The sequence below is a fragment of the Rhinopithecus roxellana genome, chromosome 6, assembly GCF_007565055.1.
Source record: "Rhinopithecus roxellana isolate Shanxi Qingling chromosome 6, ASM756505v1, whole genome shotgun sequence".
In the NCBI taxonomy this organism is placed as follows: Eukaryota; Metazoa; Chordata; class Mammalia; order Primates; family Cercopithecidae; genus Rhinopithecus; species Rhinopithecus roxellana.
The window spans coordinates 77750545-77778541 of record NC_044554.1 but is presented as its reverse complement, the minus strand read 5'-3'; the positions used below and the strand labels follow the sequence as shown (position 1 = coordinate 77778541).

General features: G+C 52.5%; 1 protein-coding gene across 1 annotated transcript; it reads left to right on the top strand.

Moving 5' to 3' along the window:
- Positions 1–202: 202 nt before the first annotated feature.
- On the top strand, positions 203–27643 carry LOC104660744 (mucin-3A-like). The gene is made up of 24 exons (XM_030932003.1): positions 203–263; positions 2408–3622; positions 4553–6485; positions 7413–7631; positions 8574–10637; positions 11565–11821; positions 13466–13942; positions 14066–14100; positions 14574–14662; positions 14828–14961; positions 15457–15589; positions 15968–16060; positions 16764–16896; positions 17974–20047; positions 20154–20339; positions 22326–22441; positions 22865–22929; positions 23857–24005; positions 24433–24498; positions 24859–25021; positions 25668–25841; positions 25934–26025; positions 26185–26237; positions 26409–27643. The coding sequence occupies exons 1-24, from the start codon at positions 203–205 to the stop codon at positions 26448–26450; spliced, it is 10023 nt and encodes a 3340-aa protein (XP_030787863.1). The 3' UTR covers positions 26451–27643.
- Positions 27644–27997: the final 354 nt, after the last annotated feature.

Genomic DNA, 27997 nt, shown 5'->3' with positions numbered 1-27997 from the left:
CTGACGTCGGTCTGTCCCGATGCACTGAGAAGGGAGGAAGAGGGGTGAGGTGCGGCGGTGCAAAGGTGAGGCTGCGCTCAGCCCTGACGCTCAGCAAAACAGATAACCGACGCTTTCATTAAGTGCATGCCCTAGGGCCACGTCCCTGCCGCTGTCCTGATCCTGAAGGCTGCTCTGCCCCAGCCCTTTGCCCGCTGGGCTCATGCAGCTGCTGGGGCTCCTCTGCCTCCTCTGGATGCTCAAGGCCTCCCCAGGGGCCACAGGTAAGGAGGAGAGCTGGGAGGGGAATGGAGAGAAGCTCCTGATACGATATTCCAGGAAACAGGAGGGAAAGGTGGCTGTGAGGCCGAGGGAGGCGGGATAAGAAGGCACCGATTGGAGCTCTGGGTGCAGGTAGAACCTAGGCACGGCCTGATGCGGGGAGGGGGCGATGAGGAGAGGTTTCTCCCAGAGCTCCAGGTGCAGGGAAAACCGAGGTTGGGAAAGAGTGGGTCCCTGCTGCCATTCTCCACCAAGCACTGAGCAGGTTGCAGGGACTGCGCTCCAACCTGCATCTGCCACCGGAGGATGGAGGGTGGGATTTAGATCTTCCCAGAGCAGTGCCCTTCCTGCCTTGGCTCCTTCTGTCACCCGCCTCAAGCCCCCAGATCCAGTGCCCTATCCACACTGGCCTCTCCCTCCCTGATAGCCCTCTAACTTCTGCCCCTGGTCTCTGTCCTCGGGTTTCAGCCTCTCTACCTTTTGTCCCCCAGCGGCTCCTCCCCAGCTCTGTCGTCACTCTCTCACCCTGGCCAGGGCCCATGTGTCTGGGCACAGCTGTTGGTACCACGGCCCGGCCAGGGAGCTCCTGAAGTCTGCTTCACTTCCAGGGGTGTGTCTGAGACTACCCAGCGTGGGGTCCCAGGCTTCTCTCTTCTGCCCTGCAGGAACACCCCACAATTCCTCTGTACTTCTCTTTTCTCTGTCCTTCAGTGTCTGCTTCTGATCCCTGATCCCAGGCCACCCAGCTAGAGGCCCATGAGTCCTCTTCTCAGTCACCTCCAGGGCCACATCCTGGAGCCAAGGGCTGTAGCCTGGGGATTCTCATAATCCCTGACCCCACTTCCCTGGCACCCACGAGCTAGGCTGTGACGTGACACCCCAGCTCTCAGTCACAAGATGGGCTGTGCCTGAGGTGAGGGGTATCAGATCGGGTACTTCCCACTTCCCATCTGCTGTGGCTGCCTATCTTCCTCGTCCCCGACACCTCTGACAGCTGGATCTCTGATCCTAACTGTCACCAACTGTGAAATGGGTTGAAGTCCACATGCTGGGGTTCATGCTTGTAAACTAATGAATCCCACGGCCAAAAGGGAATAGTTATAGAAAAATATGCCTATTTTTGTGATGAACACTCACTGCTAAGCCTTAAAGTCTCTGGAACTCATCACGCCTGACTGCTGAGGTAGTTCCTTCTGGAAGTTTCCTTCTCCATCCTGTCTCTCCGCCTCTCTGCCTGGTCCTCACTCCATGCCCTTTGAAGTCATTAGCGTGTGTGAGCTTAGCTTCTGGTTCTCCTTGGTGTTCTCTGGGCAGTTTTTTGTGTGTTTTTTTTTTAATGGAGTCTTGCTCTGTCTCCCAGGCTGGAGTGCAGTGGCGCCATCTCAGCCCACTGCAGCCTCTGCCTCCCGGGTTCAAGCGATTCTCCTGACTCAGCTATAGGTACAAGCCACCACGCCCGGCTAATTTTTGTATTTTGTTTTAGTAGAGAACGGGTTTCACCATGTTGGTCAGAGTGGTCTCGAACTCCTGACCTCAAGTGGTCTCCTGCCTTGGCCTTTCAAGGTGCTGGGGTTAGAGGCGTGAGCCACCACGCCTGGCCCTCTTTGTGCAGCTTTCTCTATCTCATGGTTTGTGATGTGCCCCTTGCTAGGACTTAGCTGTATTCTCTCTTTTTCTCTTTGAAAGCAGGAGTCAGCCCAGACAGCAGCAGGGTGCAGGGAGAAGCAGTGGTGGGAGCAGAAAGTTAATGGAAGGGATGGGAGGACTCCAGGCAGCAGCAGGGGGAGGAGAGGAAGGGGCAGAGGGAGGAGGGGCCTGGGTGTGACCAGAGGAGGGAAGGGAGGGGAGGGAGGCTCTGCCCAGCTTGGCTATCCCAGGACAGGAGGACCGGCCATGGCAAGGCCAAGGCCGGGTGAGGAACGAGCGCTCCCATGCCCCACTGCTCCCCTAGGAGCAGACAGGCAGTGGGCTCCAGCACCACAAAGCACCCAGCTCCAAGCTGCCTCTGATGCAGGAGTGAGCTGCGGCATGCCCTGCCCTCTGTGATGCTGCCTGGAAAATGTGTGAGTGAGTAGCTTACATGAGTGATGTGACAAAATGACCCACGGATTTACCAGTGGATTCCTCTGCTCTGCCACCAATGCAGGAACTGTATCTACGGCCACATCCATCTCTCACATACGTTTCCCCAGGGCGGAAGCAGTCCGCGCTGTGCTCAGCAATTCTCCACACTCCAGAGACCTGGCTGGGCGGCCACTCGGTGTCCCCCAGCTCGCCTCGCCTGCTCCTGGCCACAGGGAAAATGAACCTATGATGCTCGTTACCTCTCCCCATGACACACTCATCTCTGAAACACTGCTCACCTCTCCAGTCAGTTCCAACACCTCAACCACCCCGATGTCCAAGTTTGCTTTCAGGGTTGAAACCACTCCACCCACTGTATTGGTCTATTCGGCCACCACTGAGTGCGTGTATCCAACGAGCTTTACAATCACCATCTCCCACCCCACCTCCATCTGTGTGACCACGACACAGGTGGCCTTCACCAGCTCTTACACCCCCACTCCCGTGACACAGAAGCCAGTGACCACTGTCACCAGGACTTACCCTATGACCACTACCGAGAAAGGAACATCAGCCGTGACATCTCCCTCTACCACCACTGCAAGGGAAACTCCCATAGTGACAGTGACACCCTCCTCCTCTGTGTCAGCCACAGACACAACCTTCCACACTACGGTCTTCTCTACAATTAGAACCACAGAAAGGATTCCCTGGCCCACTGGAATTGTCCATACGACCAAGTCCCCAGCCCCAGTATTTACTACTCTCAAAACAGCAGTGACTTCCACTTCCCACATCACTTCTTCAGTCACTTCCACAGATACAGTGACTTCTATGACAAAGACCACCTCCTGGCCCACAGCCACTAATACACTGTCATCACCCACCAGTACCATTTTATCCTCCACACCTGTCCTGAGCACAGAAAAAATCACCAGCGGTATCACAAACACCACTCCTCTATCTACCTTGGTGACCACACTCCCCACTACCATCACCAGGTCTACACCTACATCTGAGCCCACCTACCCTACTTCTCCCACCAGCACTGTGATAGACTCTACAACCAAAATCACCTGCTCCACAAGTATGACAGGTACATTGTCCATGGAGACTTCTCTCCCACCCACCTCTTCCTCTCTCCCAACCACAGAAACAGCCACAACTCCTATGACAAACTTGGTAATCACCACCCCTGAGATCACCTCCCACAGTACTCCCACCTTCTCTTCTTCAGTCATCTACTCTACAGTCAGCACATCCACAACTGCCATCTCCTCACTTCCCCCTACCTCAGGTACCATAGTGACTTCCACAACCATGACCCCATCTTCTCGGAGTACAGATATCCCTTCGACAACACCAACAATTATCACCCACCCTTCTGTGGGCTCTACTGGCTTCCCGACTACAGGAATAGACCTCACATCAACATTCACTGTTTCCAGTACCTCAGCAATGTCTGCAAGTGTTATTCCATCTTCCCCCAGCATCCAGAATACAGAAACCTCATCCCTTGTCAGCATGACGTCTGCCACCACTCCCAGTGGGACACCAACTTTTGCAAGTACACAGAGCGCTCCGACAAATTCCCTCCTGACGACCTTCCCAAGTACATACTCATTTTCCTCTTTCATATCTGCCAGCAGTGCTGGCACTACTCACACAGAGAGTATCTCCTCACCTCCAGCCAGCACCAGTACACTCCACACAACAGATGAATCCACCCTGAAACCCACTACCACCACCTCATTCACAACTTCCACAACTATGGAACCACCTTCAACCACTGTAGCAACTACAGGCACAGGTCAGACCACCTTCCCGAGCTCTACAGCCACATTCCCTGAGACCACCACACTGACTCCTGCAATTGACATTTCTACAGAATCTCTAACAACAGCCATGACTTCTACGCCGCCCATCAGTTCTTCAATCACTCCCACCAATACAGTGACTTATATGACAACTACGACCTCTTGGCCCACAGCCACTAATAAGTTATCATCACTCACCAGTAGCATTTTATCTTCTCCACCTGTCCCAAGCACAGAAATGATCACCAGTCATAACACCAACACCACCCTTCTATCCACCTTGTTGACTACTTTCCCCACCACCACCCCCGATACCACCTCCCACAGTACCCCTAGCTTCACTTCTTCAGCCATTTACTCCACAGTCAGCACATCCACAACTGCCATCTCCTCAGCTTCCCTTACCTCAGGTACCATAGTGACTTCCACAACCATGACCCCAACTTCTCTGACTACAGACATCCCTTCGACAACACCAACGACTATCACCCACCCTTCTGTGGGCTCCACTGGCTTCCCGACTACAGGAACAGACCTCACATCAACATTCACTGATTCCAGTTCCTCAGCAATGTCCACAAGTGTCATTCCATCTTCCCCCAGCATCCAGAACACAGAAACCTCATCCCTTGTCAGCATGACCTCTGTCACCACTCCCAGCGAGACACCAACTCTCACAGGTACTGACAGCACTCCGACAAGTTCCCTCCTGACGACCTTCCCAAGTACATATTCATTTTCCTCTTCCATGTCTTCCAGCAGTGCCGGGACCACTCACACAGAGACTATTTCCTCACCTCCAGCCAGCACCAGTACACTCCACACAACAGCTGAATCCACCCTGTCACCCACTGCCACCACCTCACTCACCACATCCACAACGATGGAACCACCTTCAACCACTGTAGCAACTACAGGCACAGGCCAGACCACCTTCCCCAGCTCTACAGCCACATTCCCTGAGACCACCACACTGACTCCTACAACTGATATGTCCACAGAATCTCTCACAACAGCTGTGACTTCTCCTCCCATTACTTCATCAGTCACTTCCACAAATACAGTGACTTCTGTGACAACTACAACCTCTCCTCTCAAAACCACAAATTATTTTACATCACTGACCAGTATGACTCTGTCTTCTACACCTGTCCCAAGCACAGAAGCAATCACCAGTGGCACCACAAACACAATCCCTCCATCTATCTTGGTGACCACACTCCCCACTACAAATGTCTCATCTATGACTACATCTGAGACCACGTATCCTAATTCTCCGAGTGGCCCTGGTACAAACTCCACGACTGAAATCACCTATCCCACCACTATGACAGAGACATCATCCACTGCCACCTCTATTCCACCCACTTCTCCCTTGGTCTCAACCGCAGAAACAGCCAAAAGTCCTACCACAAACTTGGTAACCACCACCACCACCACCACCAAGACCACCTCACATAGTACCTCCAGCTTCACTTCTTCAAGCATCTACTCCACAGCCAGCAGATACACAACTGCCATCACCTCGGATCCCACAACCTTGGGTACCATGATGACTTCTACATCCATGATCCCATCTACTCTGAGTACAGGTATCCCTACCTCACAACCAACAACCATCACTCCTTCATCTGTGGGCATCACTAGTTCATTACCTATGATGACAGACCTCACCTCAGTGTACACAGTCTCCAGCATGTCTGCAAGGCCAACAACTGTCATTTCCTCGTCTCCCACTCTCCAGAATACAGAAACCTCATCCTTTGTCAGCATGACCTCTGCCACCACTCCCAGTGGGAGGCCAACTTTTGCCAGTACTCACAGCACCCCGACAAGGTCTCTGCTGACAACCTTCCCAGGGACATATTCATTTTTGTCTTCCATGTCTGCCAGCAGTGCTGGGACCACTCACACAGAGAGTATCTCCTCACCTCCAGCCATCACCAGTGCACTCCACACAACGGCTGAATCCACCCCATCACCCACTACCACCACCTCATTCACCACATCCACAATGATGGAACCACCTTCAACCACTGGAGCAACTACAGGCACAGGTCAGACCACCTTCCCCAGCTCTACAGCCACATTCCCTGAGACCACCACACTGACTCCCCCAATTGACATTTCTACAGAATCTCTAACAACAGCCATGACTTCTCCTCCCTCCATCAGTTCTTCAATCACTCCCACCAATATAGTGACTTCTATGACAACTACGACCTCTTGGCCCACAACCACTAATACGTTGTCATCACTCACCAGTAGCATTTTATCTTCTCCACTTGTGCCAAGCACAGAAATGATCACCAGTCATAACACCAACACCACCCCTCTATCCACCTTGTTGACTACTTTCCCCAACACCACCCCCGATACCACCTCCCACAGTACCCTCAGCTTCACTTCTTCAGCCATTTACTCCACAGTCAGCACATCCACAACTGCCATCTCCTCAGCTTCCCTTACCTCAGGTACCATAGTGACTTCCACAACCATGACCCCAACTTCTCTGACTACAGACATCCCTTCGACAACACCAACGACTATCACCCACCCTTCTGTGGGCTCTACTGGCTTCCCGACTACAGAAACAGACCTCACATCAACATTCACTGATTCCAGTTCCTCAGCAATGTCCACAAGTGTCATTCCATCTTCCCCCAGCATCCAGAACACAGAAACCTCATCCCTTGTCAGCATGACCTCTGTCACCACTCCCAGCGAGACACCAACTCTCACAGGTACTGACAGCACTCCGACAAGTTCCCTCCTGACGACCTTCCCAAGTACATATTCATTTTCCTCTTCCATGTCTTCCAGCAGTGCCGGGACCACTCACACAGAGACTATTTCCTCACCTCCAGCCAGCACCAGTACACTCCACACAACAGCTGAATCCACCCTGTCACCCACTGCCACCACCTCACTCACCACATCCACAACGATGGAACCACCTTCAACCACGGCAGCAACTACAGGCACAGGCCAGATCACCTTCCCCAGCTCTACAGCCACATTCCCTGAGACCACCACACTGACTCCTACAACTGATATGTCCACAGAATCTCTCACAACAGCTGTGACTTCTCCTCCCATTACTTCATCAGTCACTTCCACAAATACAGTGACTTCTGTGACAACTACAACCTCTCCTCTCAAAACCACAAATTATTTTACATCACTGACCAGTATGACTCTGTCTTCTACACCTGTCCCAAGCACAGAAGCAATCACCAGTGGCACCACAAACACAATCCCTCCATCTATCTTGGTGACCACACTCCCCACTACAAATGTCTCGTCTATGACTACATCTGAGACCACCTATCCTAATTCTCCGAGTGGCCCTGGTACAAACTCCACGACTGAAATCACCTATCCCACCACTATGACAGAGACATCATCCACTGCCACCTCTATTCCACCCACTTCTCCCTTGGTCTCAACTGCAGAAACAGCCAAAAGTCCTACCACAAACTTGGTAACCACCACCACCACCACCACCACCAAGACCACCTCACATAGGACCTCCAGCTTCACTTCTTCAAGCATCTACTCCACAGCCAGCAGATACACAACTGCCATCACCTCGGTACCCAAAACCTTGGGTACCATGATGACTTCTACATCCATGATCCCATCTACTCTGAGTACAGGTATCCCTACCTCACAACCAACAACCATCACTCCTTCATCTGTGGGCATCACTAGCTCATTACCTATGATGACAGACCTCACCTCAGTGTATACAGTCTCCAGCATGTCTGCAAGGCCGACAACTGTCATTCCCTCATCTCCCACTGTACAGAATACAGAAACCTCATCCTTTGTCAGCATGACCTCTGCCACCACTCCCAGTGGGAGGCCAACTTTTGCCAGTACACACAGCTCTCCGACAAGGTCCCTCTTGACAACCTTCCCAGGGACATATTCATTTTTGTCTTCCATGCCTGCCAGCAGTGCTGGGACCACTCACAGAGAGAGTATCTCCTCACCTCCAGCCATCACCAGTGCACTCCACACAACGGCTGAATCCACCCCATCACCCACTACCACCACCTCATTCACCACATCCTCAATGATGGAACTACCTTCAACCACTGTAGCAACTACAGGCACAGGTCAGACCACCTTCCCCAGCTCTACAGTCACATTCCCTGAGACCGCCACACTGACTCCTGCAATTGACATTTCTACAGAATCTCTAACAACAGCCATGACTTCTCCTCCCCCCATCAGTTCTTCAATCACTCCCACCATTACAGTGACTTCTATGACAACTACGACCTCTTGGCCCACAGCCACTAATACGTTATCATCACTCACCAGTAGCATTTTATCTTCTCCACCTGTGCCAAGCACAGAAATGATCACCAGTCATAACACCAACACCACCCCTCTATCCACCTTGTTGACTACATTCCCCAACACCACCCCCGATACCACCTCCCACAGTACCCGCAGCTTCACTTCTTCAGCCATTTACTCCACAGTCAGCACATCCACAACTGCCATCTCCTCAGCTTCCCCTACCTCAGGTACCATAGTGACTTCCACAACCATGACCCCATCTTCTCTGACTACAGACATCCCTTCGACAACACCAACGACTATCACCCACCCTTCTGTGGGCTCTACTGGCTTCCCGACTACAGGAACAGACCTCACATCAACATTCACTGATTCCAGTTCCTCAGCAATGTCCACAAGTGTCATTCCATCCTCCCCCAGCATCCAGAACACAGAAACCTCATCCCTTGTCAGCATGACCTCTGTCACCACTCCCAGCGAGACACCAACTCTCACAGGTACTGACAGCACTCCGACAGGTTCCCTCCTGACGACCTTCCCAAGTACATATTCATTTTCCTCTTCCATGTCTTCCAGCAGTGCCGGGACCACTCACACAGAGACTATTTCCTCACCTCCAGCCAGCACCAGTACACTCCACACAACAGCTGAATCCACCCTGTCACCCACTGCCACCACCTCACTCACCACATCCACAACGATGGAACCACCTTCAACCACTGTAGCAACTACCGGCACAGGCCAGGCCACCTTCCCCAGCTCTACAGCCACATTCCCTGAGACCACCACACTGACTCCTACAACTGACATGTCCACAGAATCTCTCACAACAGCTGTGACTTCTCCTCCCATTACTTCATCAGTCACTTCCACAAATACAGTGACTTCTGTGACAACTACAACCTCTCCTCTCAAAACCACAAATTATTTTACATCACTGACCAGTATGACTCTGTCTTCTACACCTGTCCCAAGCACAGAAGCAATCACCAGTGGCACCACAAACACAATTCCTCCATCTATCTTGGTGACCACACTCCCCACTACAAATGTCTCATCTATGACTACATCTGAGACCACGTATCCTAATTCTCCGAGTGGCCCTGGTACAAACTCCACGACTGAAATCACCTATCCCACCACTATGACAGAGACATCATCCACTGCCACCTCTATTCCACCCACTTCTCCCTTGGTCTCAACCGCAGAAACAGCCAAAAGTCCTACCACAAACTTGGTAACCACCACCACCACCACCACCAAGACCACCTCACATAGTACCTCCAGCTTCACTTCTTCAAGCATCTACTCCACAGCCAGCAGATACACAACTGCCATCACCTCAGTTCCCACAACCATGGGTACCATGATGACTTCTACATCCATGATCCCATCTACTATGAGTACAGGTATCCCTACCTCACAACCAACAACCATCACTCCTTCATCTGTGGGCATAACTAGTTCATTACCTATGATGACAGACCTCACCTCAGTGTACACAGTCTCCAGCATGTCTGCAAGGCCAACAACTGTCATTCCCTCATCTCCCACTGTCCAGAATACAGAAACCTCATCCTTTGTTAGCATGACCTCTGCCACCACTCCCAGTGGGAGGCCAACTTTTGCCAGTACACACAGCACTCCGACAAGGTCCCTCTTGACAACCTTCCCAGGGACATATTCATTTTTGTCTTCCATGCCTGCCAGCAGTGCTGGGACCACTCACAGAGAGAGTATCTCCTCACCTCCAGCCATCACCAGTGCACTCCACACAACGGCTGAATCCATCCCATCACCCACTACCACCACCTCATTCACCACATCCACAATGATGGAACCACCTTCAACCACTGGAGCAACTACAGGCACAGGTCAGACCACCTTCCCCAGCTCTACAGCCACATTCCCTGAGACCACCACACTGACTCCTGCAATTGACATTTCTACAGAGTCTCTAACAACAGCCATGACTTCTCCTCCCCCCATCAGTTCTTCAATCACTCCCACCAATACAGTGACTTCTATGACAACTACGACCTCTTGGCCCACAGCCACTATTACGTTATCATCACTCACCAGTAGCATTTTATCTTCTCCACCTGTCCCAAGCACAGAAATGATCACCAGTCATAACACCAACACCACCCCTCTATCCACCTTGTTGACTACTTTCCCCAACACCACCCCCGATACCACCTCCCACAGTACCCGCAGCTTCACTTCTTCAGCCATTTACTCCACAGTCAGCACATCCACAACTGCCATCTCCTCAGCTTCCCCTACCTCAGGTACCATAGTGACTTCCACAACCATGACCCCATCTTCTCTGACTACAGACATCCCTTCGACAACACCAACAACTATCACCCACCCTTCTGTGGGCTCTACTGGCTTCCCGACTACAGGAACAGACCTCACATCAACATTCACTGATTCCAGTTCCTCAGCAATGTCCACAAGTGTCATTCCATCTTCCCCCAGCATCCAGAACACAGAAACCTCATCCCTTGTCAGCATGACCTCTGTCACCACTCCCAGCGAGACACCAACTCTCACAGGTACTGACAGTACTCCGACAGGTTCCCTCCTGACGACCTTCCCAAGTACATATTCATTTTCCTCTTCCATGTCTTCCAGCAGTGCCGCGACCACTCACACAGAGACTATTTCCTCACCTCCAGCCAGCACCAGTACACTCCACACAACAGCTGAATCCACCCTGTCACCCACTGCCACCACCTCACTCACCACATCCACAACGATGGAACCACCTTCAACCACTGTAGCAACTACCGGCACAGGCCAGGCCACCTTCCCCAGCTCTACAGCCACATTCCCTGAGACCACCACACTGACTCCTACAACTGATATGTCCACAGAATCTCTCACAACAGCTGTGACTTCTCCTCCCATTACTTCATCAGTCACTTCCACAAATACAGTGACTTCTGTGACAACTACAACCTCTCCTCTCAAAACCACAAATTATTTTACATCACTGACCAGTATGACTCTGTCTTCTACACCTGTCCCAAGCACAGAAGCAATCACCAGTGGCACCACAAACACAATCCCTCCATCTATCTTGGTGACCACACTCCCCACTACAAATGTCTCATCTATGACTACATCTGAGACCACGTATCCTAATTCTCCGAGTGGCCCTGGTACAAACTCCACGACTGAAATCACCTATCCCACCACTATGACAGAGACATCATCCACTGCCACCTCTATTCCACCCACTTCTCCCTTGGTCTCAACCGCAGAAACAGCCAAAAGTCCTACCACAAACTTGGTAACCACCACCACCACCACCACCAAGACCACCTCACATAGTACCTCCAGCTTCACTTCTTCAAGCATCTACTCCACAGCCAGCAGATACACAACTGCCATCACCTCAGTTCCCACAACCATGGGTACCATGATGACTTCTACATCCATGATCCCATCTACTATGAGTACAGGTATCCCTACCTCACAACCAACAACCATCATTCCTTCATCTGTGGGCATCACTAGTTCATTACCTATGATGACAGACCTCACCTCAGTGTACACAGTCTCCAGCATGTCTGCAAGGCCAACAACTGTCATTCCCTCATCTCCCACTGTCCAGAATACAGAAACCTCATCCTTTGTTAGCATGACCTCTGCCACCACTCCCAGTGGGAGGCCAACTTTTGCCAGTACACACAGCACTCCGACAAGGTCCCTCTTGACAACCTTCCCAGGGACATATTCATTTTTGTCTTCCATGCCTGCCAGCAGTGCTGGGACCACTCACACAGAGAGTATCTCCTCACCTCCAGCCATCACCAGTGCACTCCACACAACGGCTGAATCCATCCCATCACGCACTACCACCACCTCATTCACCACATCCACAATGATGGAACCACCTTCAACCACTGGAGCAACTACAGGCACAGGTCAGACCACCTTCCCCAGCTCTACAGCCACATTCCCTGAGACCACCACACTGACTCCTGCAATTGACATTTCTACAGAGTCTCTAACAACAGCCATGACTTCTCCTCCCCCCATCAGTTCTTCAATCACTCCCACCAATACAGTGACTTCTATGACAACTACGACCTCTTGGCCCACAGCCACTATTACGTTATCATCACTCACCAGTAGCATTTTATCTTCTCCACCTGTCCCAAGCACAGAAATGATCACCAGTCATAACACCAACACCACCCCTCTATCCACCTTGTTGACTACTTTCCCCAACACCACCCCCGATACCACCTCCCACAGTACCCGCAGCTTCACTTCTTCAGCCATTTACTCCACAGTCAGCACATCCACAACTGCCATCTCCTCAGCTTCCCCTACCTCAGGTACCATAGTGACTTCCACAACCATGACCCCATCTTCTCTGACTACAGACATCCCTTCGACAACACCAACGACTATCACCCACCCTTCTGTGGGCTCTACTGGCTTCCCGACTACAGGAACAGACCTCACATCAACATTCACTGATTCCAGTTCCTCAGCAATGTCCACAAGTGTCATTCCATCTTCCCCCAGCATCCAGAACACAGAAACCTCATCCCTTGTCAGCATGACCTCTGTCACCACTCCCAGCGAGACACCAACTCTCACAGGTACTGACAGCACTCCGACAGGTTCCCTCCTGACGACCTTCCCAAGTACATATTCATTTTCCTCTTCCATGTCTTCCAGCAGTGCCGGGACCACTCACACAGAGACTATTTCCTCACCTCCAGCCAGCACCAGTACACTCCACACAACAGCTGAATCCACCCTGTCACCCACTGCCACCACCTCACTCACCACATCCACAACGATGGAACCACCTTCAACCACTTTAGCAACTACCGGCACAGGCCAGACCACCTTCCCCAGCTCTACAGCCACATTCCCTGAGACCACCACACTGACTCCTACAACTGATATGTCCACAGAATCTCTCACAACAGCTGTGACTTCTCCTCCCATTACTTCATCAGTCACTTCCACAAATACAGTGACTTCTGTGACAACTACAACCTCTCCTCTCAAAACCACAAATTATTTTACATCACTGACCAGTATGACTCTGTCTTCTACACCTGTCCCAAGCACAGAAGCAATCACCAGTGGCACCACAAACACAATCCCTCCATCTATCTTGGTGACCACACTCCCCACTACAAATGTCTCATCTATGACTACATCTGAGACCACGTATCCTAATTCTCCGAGTGGCCCTGGTACAAACTCCACGACTGAAATCACCTATCCCACCACTATGACAGAGACATCATCCACTGCCACCTCTATTCCACCCACTTCTCCTTTGGTCTCAACCGCAGAAACAGCCAAAAGTCCTACCACAAACTTGGTAACCACCACCACCACGACCAAGACCACCTCACATAGTACCTCCAGCTTCACTTCTTCAAGCATCTACTCCACAGCCAGCAGATACACAACTGCCATCACCTCAGTTCACACAACCATGGGTACCATGATGACTTCTACATCCATGATCCCATCTACTATGAGTACAGGTATCCCTACCTCACAACCAACAACCATCACTCCTTCATCTGTGGGCATCACTAGTTCTTTACCTATGATGACAGACCTCACCTCAGTGTACACAGTCTCCAGCATGTCTGTAAGGCCAACAACTGTCATTCCCTCATCTCCCACTGTCCAGAGTACAGAAACCTCATCCTTTGTTAGCATGACCTCTGCCACCACTCCCAGTGGGAGGCCAACTTTTGCCAGTACACACAGCACTCCGACAAGGTCCCTCTTGACAACCTTCCCAGGGACATATTCATTTTTGTCTTCCATGCCTGCCAGCAGTGCTGGGACCACTCACACAGAGAGTATCTCCTCACCTCCAGCCATCACCAGTGCACTCCACACAACGGCTGAATCCACCCCATCACCCACTACCACCACCTCATTCACCACATCCACAATGATGGAACCACCTTCAACCACTGTAGCAACTACAGGCACAGGTCAGACCAACTTCCCCAGCTCTATTGCCACATTCCCTGAGACCACCACACTGACTCCTGCAATTGACATTTCTACAGAGTCTCTAACAACAGCCATGACTTCTCCTCCCCCCATCAGTTCTTCAATCACTCCCACCAATACAGTGACTTCTGTGACAACTACGACCTCTTGGCCCACAGCCACTATTACGTTATCATCACTCACCAGTAGCATTTTATCTTCTCCACCTGTCCCAAGCACAGAAATGATCACCAGTCATAATACCAACACCACCCCTCTATCCACCTTGTTGACTACTTTCCCCACCACCACCCCCGATACCACCTCCCACAGTACCCGCAGCTTCACTTCTTCAGCCATTTACTCCACAGTCAGCACATCCACAACTGCCATCTCCTCAGCTTCCCTTACCTCAGGTACCATAGTGACTTCCACAACCATGACCCCATCTTCTCTGACTACAGACATCCCTTCGACAACACCAACGACTATCACCCACCCTTCTGTGGGCTCTACTGGCTTCCCGACTACAGGAACAGACCTCACATCAACATTCACTGATTCCAGTTCCTCAGCAATGTCCACAAGTGTCATTCCATCTTCCCCCAGCATCCAGAACACAGAAACCTCATCCCTTGTCAGCATGACCTCTGTCACCACTCCCAGCGAGACACCAACTCTCACAGGTACTGACAGCCCTCCGACAAGTTCCCTCCTGACGACCTTCCCAAGTACATATTCATTTTCCTCTTCCATGTCTTCCAGCAGTGCCGGGACCACTCACACAGAGACTATTTCCTCACCTCCAGCCAGCACCAGTACACTCCACACAACAGCTGAATCCACCCTGTCACCCACTGCCACCACCTCACTCACCACATCCACAACGATGGAACCACCTTCAACCACGGCAGCAACTACAGGCACAGGCCAGACCACCTTCCCCAGCTCTACAGCCACATTCCCTGAGACCACCACACTGACTCCTACAACTGACAAGTCCACAGAATCTCTCACAACAGCTGTGACTTCTCCTCCCATTACTTCATCAGTCACTTCCACAAATACAGTGACTTCTGTGACAACTACAACCTCTCCTCTCACAACCACAAATTATTTTACATCACTGACCAGTATGACTCTGTCTTCTACACCTATCCCAAGCACAGAAGCAATCACCAGTGGCACCACAAACACAATCCCTCCATCTATGTTGGTGACCACACTCCCCACTACAAATGTCTCATCTATGACTACATCTGAGACCACCTATCCTAATTCTCCAAGTGGCCCTGGTACAAACTCCACGACTGAAATCACCTATCCCACCACTATGACAGAGACATCATCCACTGCCACCTCTATTCCACCCACTTCTCCCTTGGTCTCAACTGCAGAAACAGCCAAAAGTCCTACCACAAACTTGGTAACCACCACCACCACCACCACCACCACCAAGACCACCTCACATAGTACCTCCAGCTTCACATCTTCAAGCACCTACTCCACAGCCAGCAGATACACAACTGCCATCACCTCAGTTCCCACAACCTTGGGTACCATGATGACTTCTACATCCATGATCCCATCTACTCTGAGTACAGGTATCCCTACCTCACAACCAACAACCATCACTCCTTCATCTGTGGGCATCACTAGTTCATTACCTATGATGACAGACCCCACCTCAGTGTACACAGTCTCCAGCATGTCTGCAAGGCCAACAACTGTCATTCCCTCATCTCCCACTGTCCAGAATACAGAAACCTCACCCTTTGTCAGCATGACCTCTGCCACCATTCCCAGTGGGAGGCCAACTTTTGCCAGTACACACAGCACTCTGACAAGGTCTCTCTTGACAACCTTCCCCGGGACATATTCATTTTTGTCTTCCATGCCTGCCAGCAGTGCTGGGACCACTCACACAGAGAGTATCTCCTCACCTCCAGCCATCACCAGTGCACTCCACACAACGGCTGAATCCACCCCATCACCCACTACCACCACCTCATTCACCACATCCACAATGATGGAACCACCTTCAACCACTGTAGCAACTACAGGCACAAGTCAGACCACCTTCCCCAGCTCTACAGCCACATTCCCTGAGACCACCACACTGACTCCTGCAATTGACATTTCTACAGAATCTCTAAAAACAGCCATGACTTCCCCTCCCCCCATCAGTTCTTCAATCACTCGCACCAATACAGTGACTTCTATGACAACTACGAACTTCTGGCCCACAGCCACTAATACGTTATCATCACTCACCAGTAACATTTTATTTTCTCCACCTGTGCCAAGCACAGAAATGATCACCAGTCATAACACCAACACCACCCCTCTATCCACCTTGTTGACTACTTTCCCCACCACCACCCCCGATACCACCTCCCACAGTACCCGCAGCTTCACTTCTTCAGCCATTTACTCCACAGTCAGCACATCCACAACTGCCATCTCCTCAGCTTCCCCTACCTCAGGTACCATAGTGACTTCCACAACCATGACCCCATCTTCTCTGACTACAGACATTCCTTCGACAACACCAACGACTATCACCCACCCTTCTGTGGGCTCTACTGGCTTCGCGACTACAGCAACAGACCTCACATCGACATTCACTGATTCCAGTTCCTCAGCAATGTCCACAAGTGTCATCCCATCTTCACCCAGCATCCAGAATACAGAAACCTCATCCCTTGTCTGCATGACCTCTGCCACCACTCCCAGCGAGAGACCAACTCTCACAACTATTGAGGGCACTCAGGCAACTTCCCTCCTGATGAGCTTCCCAGCAACATATTCATTTTCCTCTTCCATGTCTGCCAGCAGTGCAGGGACCACTCACACCAAGAGTATCTCCTCACCTCCATCCATCACCAGCACACACCACACAACAGCTGGATCCACCCCATCACCCACAACCGAGACCTCATTCACAACATTTACAACAATGGAAACACCTTCATCCACTGTAGCAACTACACGCACAGGTCAGACTACATTCACGTGTTCAGCAGTCACATCCCCTGAGACCACCACACTGATTCCTACCCTTGACATTTCCACAGGATCTTTCAAAACAGCAGTGAGTTCTACTCCCCCCATCACTTCTTCAATCACCTCCACATACACAGTGACATCTATGACAACTGCCAACCCTCTGCCCACAGCCACTTATACGTTACCATCATTCACCAGTAGCGTTTCATCTTCTATGCCTGTCCCAAGTACAGAAGTGATCACCATTGGTACCACAAACACCACCCCTCTGTCTTCCTTGGTGACCACATTATCCAATTATGACACCCGTTCTACACCTGCATCTGAGACCACCTACCCTACTTCTCTTACTAGTGCTCTCACAGATTCCACAATCAGAACCACCTATTCCACCAGTATGACCGGTACATTGTCCACTGTGTCCTCTCTTCGACCCACCTATTTGTCTCTTCCAACCACAGTAACAGCCACAGTTCCTACAACAAACTTGGTAACCACGAACACCAAGACCACCTCACACAGTACTCCTAGCTTCACTTCTTCAATCACAAGCACCGAGACCGCCTCACACAGTACTCCTAGCTTCACTTCTCCAATCATGACCACTGAGACCCCCTCACAGAATACTCCTAGCTTCACTTCTTCAATCACCATCATGGAAACCACATCATACAGTACTCCCAACTTCACTTCTTCAGTCACCACCAGTGAGAGCCCCTCACACAGTATTCCCAGCTTCACTTCTTCAATCACCACCACCGAGACCCCCTCACACAGTACTCCCAGCTTCACTTCTCCAATCACGACCACTGAGACCCCCTCACACAGTATTCCCAGCTTCACTTCTTCGATCACCACCACCGAGACCACCTCACACAGTATTCCCAGCTTTACTTCTTTGATCACCACTACAAAGACCACTTCAGACAGTACTCCCAGCTTCACTTCTTCGATCATCACCACTGAGACCACCTCACACAGTACAGTAAGCTACACTTCTTCAATCACCACCACCGAGACCAACTCACACAGTACTCCCAGCTTCACTTCTTCAGCCCGCTACTCCACAGTCAGCACATCCACAACTGCCATCACCTCACATTTTACTACCTCAGAGACTGGGGTGACTTCCACACCTGTAACCCCAGCTTCTCTGAGTACAGACATCCCGACCACAACTGTACGAACTCTCACCCCCTCATCTGTGGGAACCAGCACTTCATTGACTACAACCACAGACCTTCCCTCTATACCCACTGATATCGGTAGCTCATCAACCCCAACACATATCATTTCATCTTCTCCCTCCATCCAAAGTACAGAAACATCATCCCTTGTGGGCACAACCTCTCCCACCATGTCCACTGTGAGAACGACCCTCAGAAGTACTGAGAACACCCCAATCACTTCCTTTAGCACAAGTATTGTTGTTACACCTGAAACCCCAACACAGACCCGTCCTGTACTGACGTCTGCCACCGGGACCCAAACATCTCCTGTACCTACTACTGTCACCTTTGGAAGTACAGATTCCTCCACATCCACTCTTCACACTCTTACTCCATCAACAGCCTTGAGCACGATCATGTCAACATCACAGGTTCCCATTCCTAGCACACATTCCTCCACCCTTCAAACAAATGCTTCTACTCCCTCATTGCAAACTTCACTCACATCTACAAGTGAGTTCTCTACAGAATCTTTCACTAGGGGAAGTACATCTACAAACGCAATCTTGACTTCTTTTAGTACCATCATCTGGTCCTCAACACCCACTATCATCATGTCCTCTTCTCTGTCTTCCACCAGCATAACTCCATTGTTCTCTACCACCACTCATTCTGTTCCTTCTTCAGCATACACTTTCAGTACAGAAAATGTGGGCTCCTCTTCTATCACAGCTTTTCCTACTCTCTCTTCCTCTGCAACCACCAGCACTTCTCCAACCAGCTCCTCTCTGACCACAGCTCTCACTGAAATAACCCCCTTTTCTTATATTTCCCTTCCCTCCACCACGCCCTGTCCAGAAACTATAACAATTACCATAGTCCCTGCCTCTCCCACTGATCCGTGTGTTGAAATGGATTCCAGCACTGAAGCTACCTCTCCTCCCACCACCCCATTAGCAGTGTTTCCCTTTAGTACCGAAATGGTCACCTGTCCTAGCTCCATCGGTATGCAAACTACCCTTGCTACATATATGGACACTTCTTCCATGACACCAGAAAGTGAGTCCAGCATCACAACGATTGCTTCCAGTTCCACTGGCACTGGGACTGTACCCACAAACACGGTTTTCATAAGTACTGAAATGCCCAAGAGTGAGACCTGGTTGAGTACCAGCTCTGTGATCCCCCCACATCTTCCTGGCGTCCCTACCGTCCCGCTCACCACTACACCAAGCAGTAGCCTTCCGACCATCCTGAGGACTTCAAGCAAGTCAGCACACTCCTCCCCATCCACCACCAGGACTTCAGAGACACCAGTGGCCACTACCCAGACTCCTACCACCCTTACGTCGCGCAGGACAACTCCCACCACTTCTCAGATGACCACACAGTCAATGTTGACCACCACTGCAGGTTAGACCTTCTGCCTCTCTGTTCCCCTCCTTCCTTCCCTGCAAAATTTCTATGTCACCGAGATCAGGCTTTATCCTGAACTTCCCTTTCTTCCTGTGTTTTCCAGGCACCTGTGACAATGGTGGCACCTGGGAACAGGGCCAGTGTGCTTGCCGTCCGGGGTTCTCTGGGGACCGCTGTCAGTTCCAGACCAGCTGCGACAACGGGGGTCAGTGGGATGGCCTCAAGTGCCAGTGCCCCAGCACCTTCTATGGTTCCCATTGTGAGTTTGCTGTGGAACAGGTGGATCTAGGTGAGTCGCCAGAGCTATGCCTTCTGCACTTCCTCCCAGAGGGTATCACTGACTCTCCCCAGACTTATTCCTCTGTGGGGCCTGGAGGCACCCATGGCGTTTTGCGCAGTCCTTCCCTCCCTGCCGTCTCTCCCATTCCCTCCACTGCCCCGTGTCATGCTCCTCTCCATCCTCGTCCTTAGGAGGTGGCTGGGACCACACTCCCTCCTGGGGCCATCTCCTGACTTGTGCTGCTTGGATCTGTATCAGTTTCCAACTGCCACCCTACCAACAAACACAAGCCTGGCTGCTGAAACAACACGACATTATCATGTTAGAATTCTGTAGATTAGAAGTCTGATGTGGGTGTCACTGAGCTGAAATCAAGGCTTCACCAGGGCTATGTTGCTTTCCAGAGGTTCCAGGGAAGAATGCATTTTTGTGCTCTTTGCAGCTTCCGGAGCCTCCCACATTGCGTGTACCAGGGCCCCTGGCTGATCTTCCAAGCCAGCAAGGCTGCACCTCTCTGTGTCTTTCTCCCATAGCCTCATCTCCCTCTGATGAACTCTGGCCTCCTCTATTGCTTCTTCCACTGTTAAGGACTCTTGTGATGACTTTGCCTCCTCCCCAAATAGTCTATGTTAATTTTCTCAAGATCAGCTGATTAGGCCGGGTGCGGTGGCTCACACCTGTAATCCCAGCACTTTGGGAGGCCGAGGCGGCAGGATCACCTGAGGTCAGGAGTTCGAGACCAGCCTGGCCAACATGGTGAAACTGTCTCTATTATAAACACAAAAATTAGTTGGGCATGGTGGCAGGTGCCTGTAATCCTCACTACTCAGGAGGCTGAGGCAGGAGAGTCGTTTGAATCCAGGGGCGGATGCTGCAGTGAGCTGAGATTTAGCCACTGCACACTAGCCTGGATGACAGAGGGAGCACGAGACTCTGTCTCAAAAGAAAACAAAAATCAGCTGATTGTCTTATAATCCCTGCAGTTTGGAAGGCTGAGGAGGGAGGATCGGTTGAGGCCAGGAGTTCATGACCAGCCTGGGCAACACAGCGAGAACCCCATCTCTACAAAAAATTTTAAAAAATTACCTGGGCATGGTGGCTCATGCCTGTGGTCCCAGTAACTTGGGAGGCTGAGGTGGGAGGATCACTTGAGCCTGGAAAGTCAAGGCTGCAGTGAGCTATGATCCCACCATTGCACTCCAGCCTGGATGACAGAATGAGACCCTATCTCAACAACAAAAAAAAGTTAGGCTGATTAGCAATGGAATTCAATCTGCACCCTTCATCCTCCCTTGCCATATAGTGTAGCATACTCACAGTTCTGGGGATTCGGACATGGACCCTCGCCCACTATGGGAGCAGCCAGGAGGGAACACAGGCTGACCGCTGTCTGTCTTCCTGCCTGTTTTCCCTCATCTCCACAGAATTCCTTCCTTTCTTTCTCTCTCTCTCTTCTTTCCTTCTTCCTCCCTTCCTTCCTCCCTTCCTTCCTTCCTTCCTATTTCTTTCTTCTTTTTTCTTCTCTTCTTCTTTCTTTTTTTTCTTCTCTTTCTTTCTTCTTTCTTTCTTTCTTTCTTTCTTCTTTTTTCTTTTCTCTCTTCTTTCTTTCTTTCTTTCTTTCTTTCTTCCTTCTTTCTTCTTCCTTCTTTCTTCCCTTCCTTTCTTTTCTTTCTTTCTTTCTTTTTCTCTTTCCTTCTTGCTTTCTCCCTTTCTTTCTCTTTCTTTCTTTCTTTCTCTCTCTCTTTTTCTCTTTTTCATTTTCTTGAGATAGAGTCTCACTCTGCGGCCCAGGCTGGAGTGCAGTGATACGATCTCGGCTCACTACAACCTCTGCCTCCTGGGTTCAAGCGATTCTCCTGCCTCTGCCTCTGGGCATCAGTCCTCAGGGATCTTGGAGAGGAGCAGCAGGAGGAGCCTGTGGGTTGGGTGTTGGTGTTGGTGGCTTCAGACAGAAGCAGATGGAGAAGTGACCGGGGACATGCATGCTGTGTGCAGATGTAGTGGAGACTGAGGTGAGCATGGAAGTGTCTGTCGATCAGGAGTTCTCGCCGGACCTCAATGACAACACTTCTCAGGCCTACAGGGATTTCAACAAGACCTTCTGGAATCAGGTAAATGGCAAAGAGAGGGGAATTTTTTTCTTTTTTTTGAGACAGAGTCTCGCACTGTTGTCCTAGCTGGAGTGCAAAGGCGTGATCTTGGCTCACTGTAACCTCCGCCTCCCGGGTTCACGTGATTCTCCTGCCTCAGCCTCCTGAATAGCTGGAATTACAGGTGTACACCACCACACCCAGCTAATGTTTTGTATTTTTAGTAGATACGTGATTTCACTATGTTGGCCAGACAGGTCTCGAACTCCTGACCTTGTGGTTCACCTGCCTTGTCTTCCCAAAGTGCTGGGATTACAGGCGTGAGCCATGGCTCCCGGCCGGGGAGGGGAATTGAAGGGTGCTCCCCTGGAGCTGGGATTGGGCATCTGGGTGTCCTCAGGTCTGCAGGTTCGGACGTGAGCCCAGGGATCCTTGGTGTTTCAGATGCAGAAGATTTTTGCAGGCATGCAGGGCCTCACCTTCAAGGGTGTGGAGATCCTGTCCCTGAGGTAGGAGACCCATCGGGGGATGTGGAGGCGGTGTTGGGTGGGGGAATGTGTGCACAGAAAAAACCCATTCCTTTCTTTGGTAATCATCAGAATTTATAAAGAGAGGGGTGGAGGGGCTACATAAGGAATCACTCCCTGGGGTATTTTTTGAGATCATTTTCTGGGGCCATTTTTCTGGAAGAGGGGTGGCACCTCTCTTCTTCAGCACACTGGAAGGAGAGAAGTTGCAGGGACATGTGGGAAGGTGGTGCCTGGATCGGTGACTTCATCCCCCTCTGGCTGGCCCCTGCTCTACTGGGTGGGTTAGCATTAGAGAGAGAGAAAGAGAGAGAGGGAGAGAGAGTGCATCCAGGGACACCCAGTGGATGATGGCTTGATGCAACGTAAGGAGAACGTCAGGCCAGATATGGTGGCTCACACTTGCAATCCTAGCACTTTGGGAGGGTTAGGCGGGTGGATCACCTGAAACCAGTTCAAGACCAGCCTGGGCAACATAGTGAGAACCCATCTCTACAACAATAAAAAATAAATAAATAAAATGATTAGCCAGCATGGTAGTGCACACCTGTAGTCCCAGATACTTGGGAGGCTGAGGAGTAAGGATCACTTTAGCCCAGGAGTTGGAGGCTGCAGTGAGCTATAATTATACCACTGCACTCTAGCCTGGGTAACAGAGCCAGACTTTGCCTCTATAAAACACACACAGATAGGAAGTCAATCATGTCAATTATTCCTTGTCCTGCCTTCCCAGGCGGACCAAGTCAGGAATGCTGGCAGCCCCTTCTAAAAAGGATGCATGTGGCATCCCGACTCAGGACCTCTGCCCCCTTTCCCACTTCTGGTGCACTTTGGGTTGCTTCTGGAGTGCTCCTCCAAGGACCCATGTGCCCCTGGCTGGGGCACTCTCTAAGGCCGTGGACCTCTCAGGAATGGCAGCATCGTGGTGGACTACCTGGTCCTGCTGGAGCTGCCCTTCAGCCCCCAGCTGGAGAACCAGTACGAGCAGGCGAAGACGACGCTGAAGGAGGCGCTGCAGAATGCCAGCCAGGATGTGGACAGCTGCCAGGACTCTCAGAGTGAGCCCCGGCTGGAGGGAGGGGCCAGGGCCTGAGCCGCCACCCCAGCCCACTCCAGCTGGGCCAGGGGCCCTCTGGACTCAGGTGCCAACCCTATGGTACCTCTGGCAGGTTGGGAGAAGGCAAATGAGTCCACACACAACGTCATCAAGGGTGGGGCTAGGGAGGGTCTTCCCAGGACCTGGGTACTGGGGAAGACAACCCCTGATGGTCATGCTCAGCATTTCCCGGATGGCTGAAAACCTCGGATTATTCAGGGGAGATGAGGTAGAGAACAGGAGTCTTCCCCTGTGGCCCCTCCACAGTTCCCCAGACAGAGACAGCCCTCACCGCCCTCCCTGTGCCTGTCCTGCTTCCTGGTCCTAACCCCTTGACCTTAACCCCTTGACCTCCCCCTCCCATTCCATCTGTGCCTGTGTTCCCGCAGCCATGTGTTTTAAGCCTGACTCCATCAAGGTGAACAACAACAGCAGGACAGAGCTGACTCCGGAAGGTGAGGGTGGGGTAAAAGGTTGAGTGGTCGCTCTCCCTTGGCTATGATCCCAGCCACCAGGGACATTTGCCCATTGAAGCCGGGGGCAGGGAGAGACCTTTGTGGGGGAGGCAAGTGATATGGCCCAGGGTGGCCCTTCCTGGCGCTTAGTGGCTTCCACCTGAGGACAGCAGGGGCCACGAGGAGAGGGTGAGGGTGGTGGTGCTGGACTCCCCTCATCGAATCCCAGGGTCTACCCCCACGGCATCCCACCTCGGAAATGGAATCCTCCTCCCGCATTTTCAGAGGCACCATTATCAGGCCCCTGAATAGAATGGATGAGGTCCTTGTCTCTGTGCAACCCCCTCCCCAACCCCTCAGCCATCTGCCGCCGCGCCGCTCCCACGGGCTATGAGGAGTTCTACTTCCCCTTGGTGGAGGCCACCCGGCTCCGCTGTGTCACCAAATGCACGTCGGGCGTGGACAACGCCATCGACTGTCACCAGGGCCAGTGCGTTCTGGAGAGGAGCGGTCCCGCCTGTCGGTAAGGCACCGCTCACCATTAGCATCAGCCGAGCCCCGCCCTCGCACTCTAAGATGAAGCCCCGCCCCATGCTCCGCCCCGGCTCCGCCCCCAGGCCCTATGGTGGAGCCTTGTCCCCAGAGTCCGGCTCCAAGCCCATTCCCCTTGTCCTACGGTGGAGCCTTGCCCTGGAGCGCTGCTTTTTTACCCCGCCCCCATGATAGGGTTGAGTCCCGTCCTCTTGTTCTGGCACCACTCATTCTAGGGTGGGGCCCCGCCCCCTCATTCTAGGGTTGAACCCCTCCCCCTCCTTTGGTGAAGCCTTACCCACTTGAACTGGGGTGGAATCCCGCCCCCTGCCTAGGGTGGAATCCCGCCCCCTGCCTAGGGTGGAGTCCCGTCCTCTTGTTCTAGGGCGGAACCTGAACCCCTTGTTCTAGGTTGGAGCCCTGCCCCCTCCTTCAAGGGTGGATTCCCAGCCCCTTGTCTAGGGTGGGACGCCCCCGATTGCCCTAGGGCGAAAGCCCCCCCTGCCCTAGGGCGAAAGCCCCCGCTGCCCTAGGCTGGGGTCCCGCCCCCTCGCCCCACCCCGCTCCGCGTGACCCAGGTGCACGCGTGGACCCCGAGTCCGGAGGTGAAGAGGGTCTGACCCTGCGATCTCCCGCAGCTGCTACTCCACCGACACGCACTGGTTCTCTGGCCCGCGCTGCGAGGTGGCGATCCACTGGAGGGCGCTGGTCGGGGGCCTGACGGCGGGCGCCGCGCTGCTGCTGCTGCTGCTACTGGCGCTGGGCGTCTGGGCTGTGCGCTCTGGACGGTGGAGCTGCCAGCGCCTAGACCGGTGAGCGCGCGAAAGACGGGCCCGGGGTGCGAGGGCGGCCAAGGGGCCCCAGGCGGGCCGGCTGTGTCTGACCGCGCGGCGGCCCCACCTAGGTCCTGGGCCCAGGACAGGAAATGGTTCGAGACCTGGGATGAGGAAATCGTGGGCACTTTTTCAAACTGGGGTTTCGAGGACGACGGAACAGGTGAGTCCTGCCTCCTGGAGAAGCAGGCAGGGGCTTTCCTGGGCACCACTGCGAGGACAGACGCCCTTCCTGCCTTCCTCGCATTTACTCCGTCCCCTTCTCCCTTCCCTCCCGTCCCTCTCCCCTCCTCTTTCTCCCCTCTTCTCTCTCTCTCTCTAGACAAGGATGAAAATTTCCATGTGGCCTTGGAGAAGGTGGACACCACTATGAAGGTGAGGGGCTAAAGAGGGGGACCCCAAGGAACTCTCCCAGCCTGCATTTCAGATTCCCTCCCCAACCCCCACCAGGGCAAGGAGGGGGCTGGGCTCTGATCAGCAGTGACCTCCCTGTCAGTCCAAACCAGTGGCCCCGCGTTCCCTTCCCTCACTGTGACTTTGTGACAGGTGCACATCAAGAGACCCGAGATGACCTCGTCCTCAGTGTGAGCCCTGCGGGGCCCCATCACCATCCCGTCTGCCCTGCCCGGGACACAAGGGTCTGCACTGCGTCCATTTCAAGGGGTGGCCCCAGGACGTGAGCAGCCCAGGCTCCTGCTGTTCTTGGGCAAAATGAGACTGTTCCCCCAAATCCCATCCTTCTCTTTCCAACTTGGCTGAAACCCATCAGGAGACGCACGCAGTTGAGGTGCAGGCTCTTCCACTGTGAAACCTTGGGCAAGTCAGTAACGAGTCTCAGCTTACTCACCTGCAAAGCAGGTACAGCATTCCTGTATATCTCACACCATTGTTGTGTAAACCACATGGACTTGGTCAATTCTCAGTCCTACTCTGCCCTCCCGTTTCAGCCCTCATGTTGCCATTGCCTCTCTCAGATCCTCCAATCCTCATGTCCTTCACCTGGTCTCCGGCCCTGGTTCCTATTTTCTCTCAATTCCCTACTGCCTGTTTCTTACTTTGAATCTGGAGGCGGCCTGCAGCCCATCCCATCTCCTGCCCTCTCCTGATCTAACTCCCTGCTGTGTCTCTTGCTTTCATTCCTTAGATGGCCTCTCCTTCTGACTCTGTTCCTTCATCCATCCTGTCCCCAGTCCCCCAGCCCTAAATCCTCCCTCCTCTCCTCACATCCCGGTCCCTAGCAAGGTATAGATAGCCTCTGTGTCTTAGGATACCCCAGCTGCTGTTCCCCCCATCACCCCGTTGCCCAATTCCCCGTTTCTCTTGCTCTCATTCCTTGTATCTTCTCCCCTTCTGAGCCCGTCCATTAGTCGGTTCTGCCCCCCACTCCCCCTGCCCTAAATATCCCAGCTGCTGTTCCCCCCATCACCCTGCTGCCCGATTCTTTATTCTCCACCCCTTTCTCTCACTCCTGGAGCCCCAAGGGTGGGGGCAGGGCATGAGTTCCCCAGTCCCCAAGGAAAGGCAGCCCCCTCAGTCCCCCTCCTCCTCACTCCCTTTGATCTTCCTCCCCTCTCACCTCACCACTGCCTTTTCCCATCCCCTTCCTTTTCCTTCCTCCCTCCCTCTCTCCCTGGTGTCACCTCGATTCCTGATTCCTGCCGTAACTCTGAGTCCTGAAATCCTCAATCTCCTTGGCTGGGAAGATCGGCCTTGGGGACAGGAAGTCGGCACATCTCCAGGTCTCCATGTGAACACAATATAGAGTTTATTGTAAAAGAAGCTGCTCTCTGTCTGTCTCCCTTTCACCCCGCAGTGGTCTCCACCTGATTGGAGAACAGGGATTTCCAGAGGCGGCGCTGTAGGAGGATCCTGGGAGCACCCGTGTCTCCCAGGGAGGAAGGAGGGGTTCTGTGGGCAGCCCTTGGGGGCCATGATGTTCTTCATAGAAAGCACAGAGGTTGGGAGGGAACCCATTTTGTTGGGGAGCGACTCGGGGCAGGGGCCCCTTGGGCTTTGTCATCCGTGCTCTCCCCACCCCCACCACTGCCCTGACCTTGACACTGGGGGCTTAGGGAGCAATTGGACCCCTGGTGCTGGGTCAGGGAGTTGGGTGGTCCAGGGGTTAGGGCTGCCTG

Excerpts from the sequence above, each read along its gene's own strand:
- LOC104660744 (XM_030932003.1), top strand. The coding sequence starts at position 203 with ATGCAGCTGCTGGGGCTCCTCTGCCTCCTCTGGATGCTCAAGGCCTCC. Across the intron at positions 3,623-4,552 it reads CTCACTTCCCCCTACCTCAG|GTACCATAGTGACTTCCACA; the intron begins GTACCATAGTGA and ends CCCTTACCTCAG. Across the intron at positions 10,638-11,564 it reads TTGTTGACTACTTTCCCCAA|TACAAATGTCTCATCTATGA; the intron begins CACCACCCCCGA and ends CACACTCCCCAC.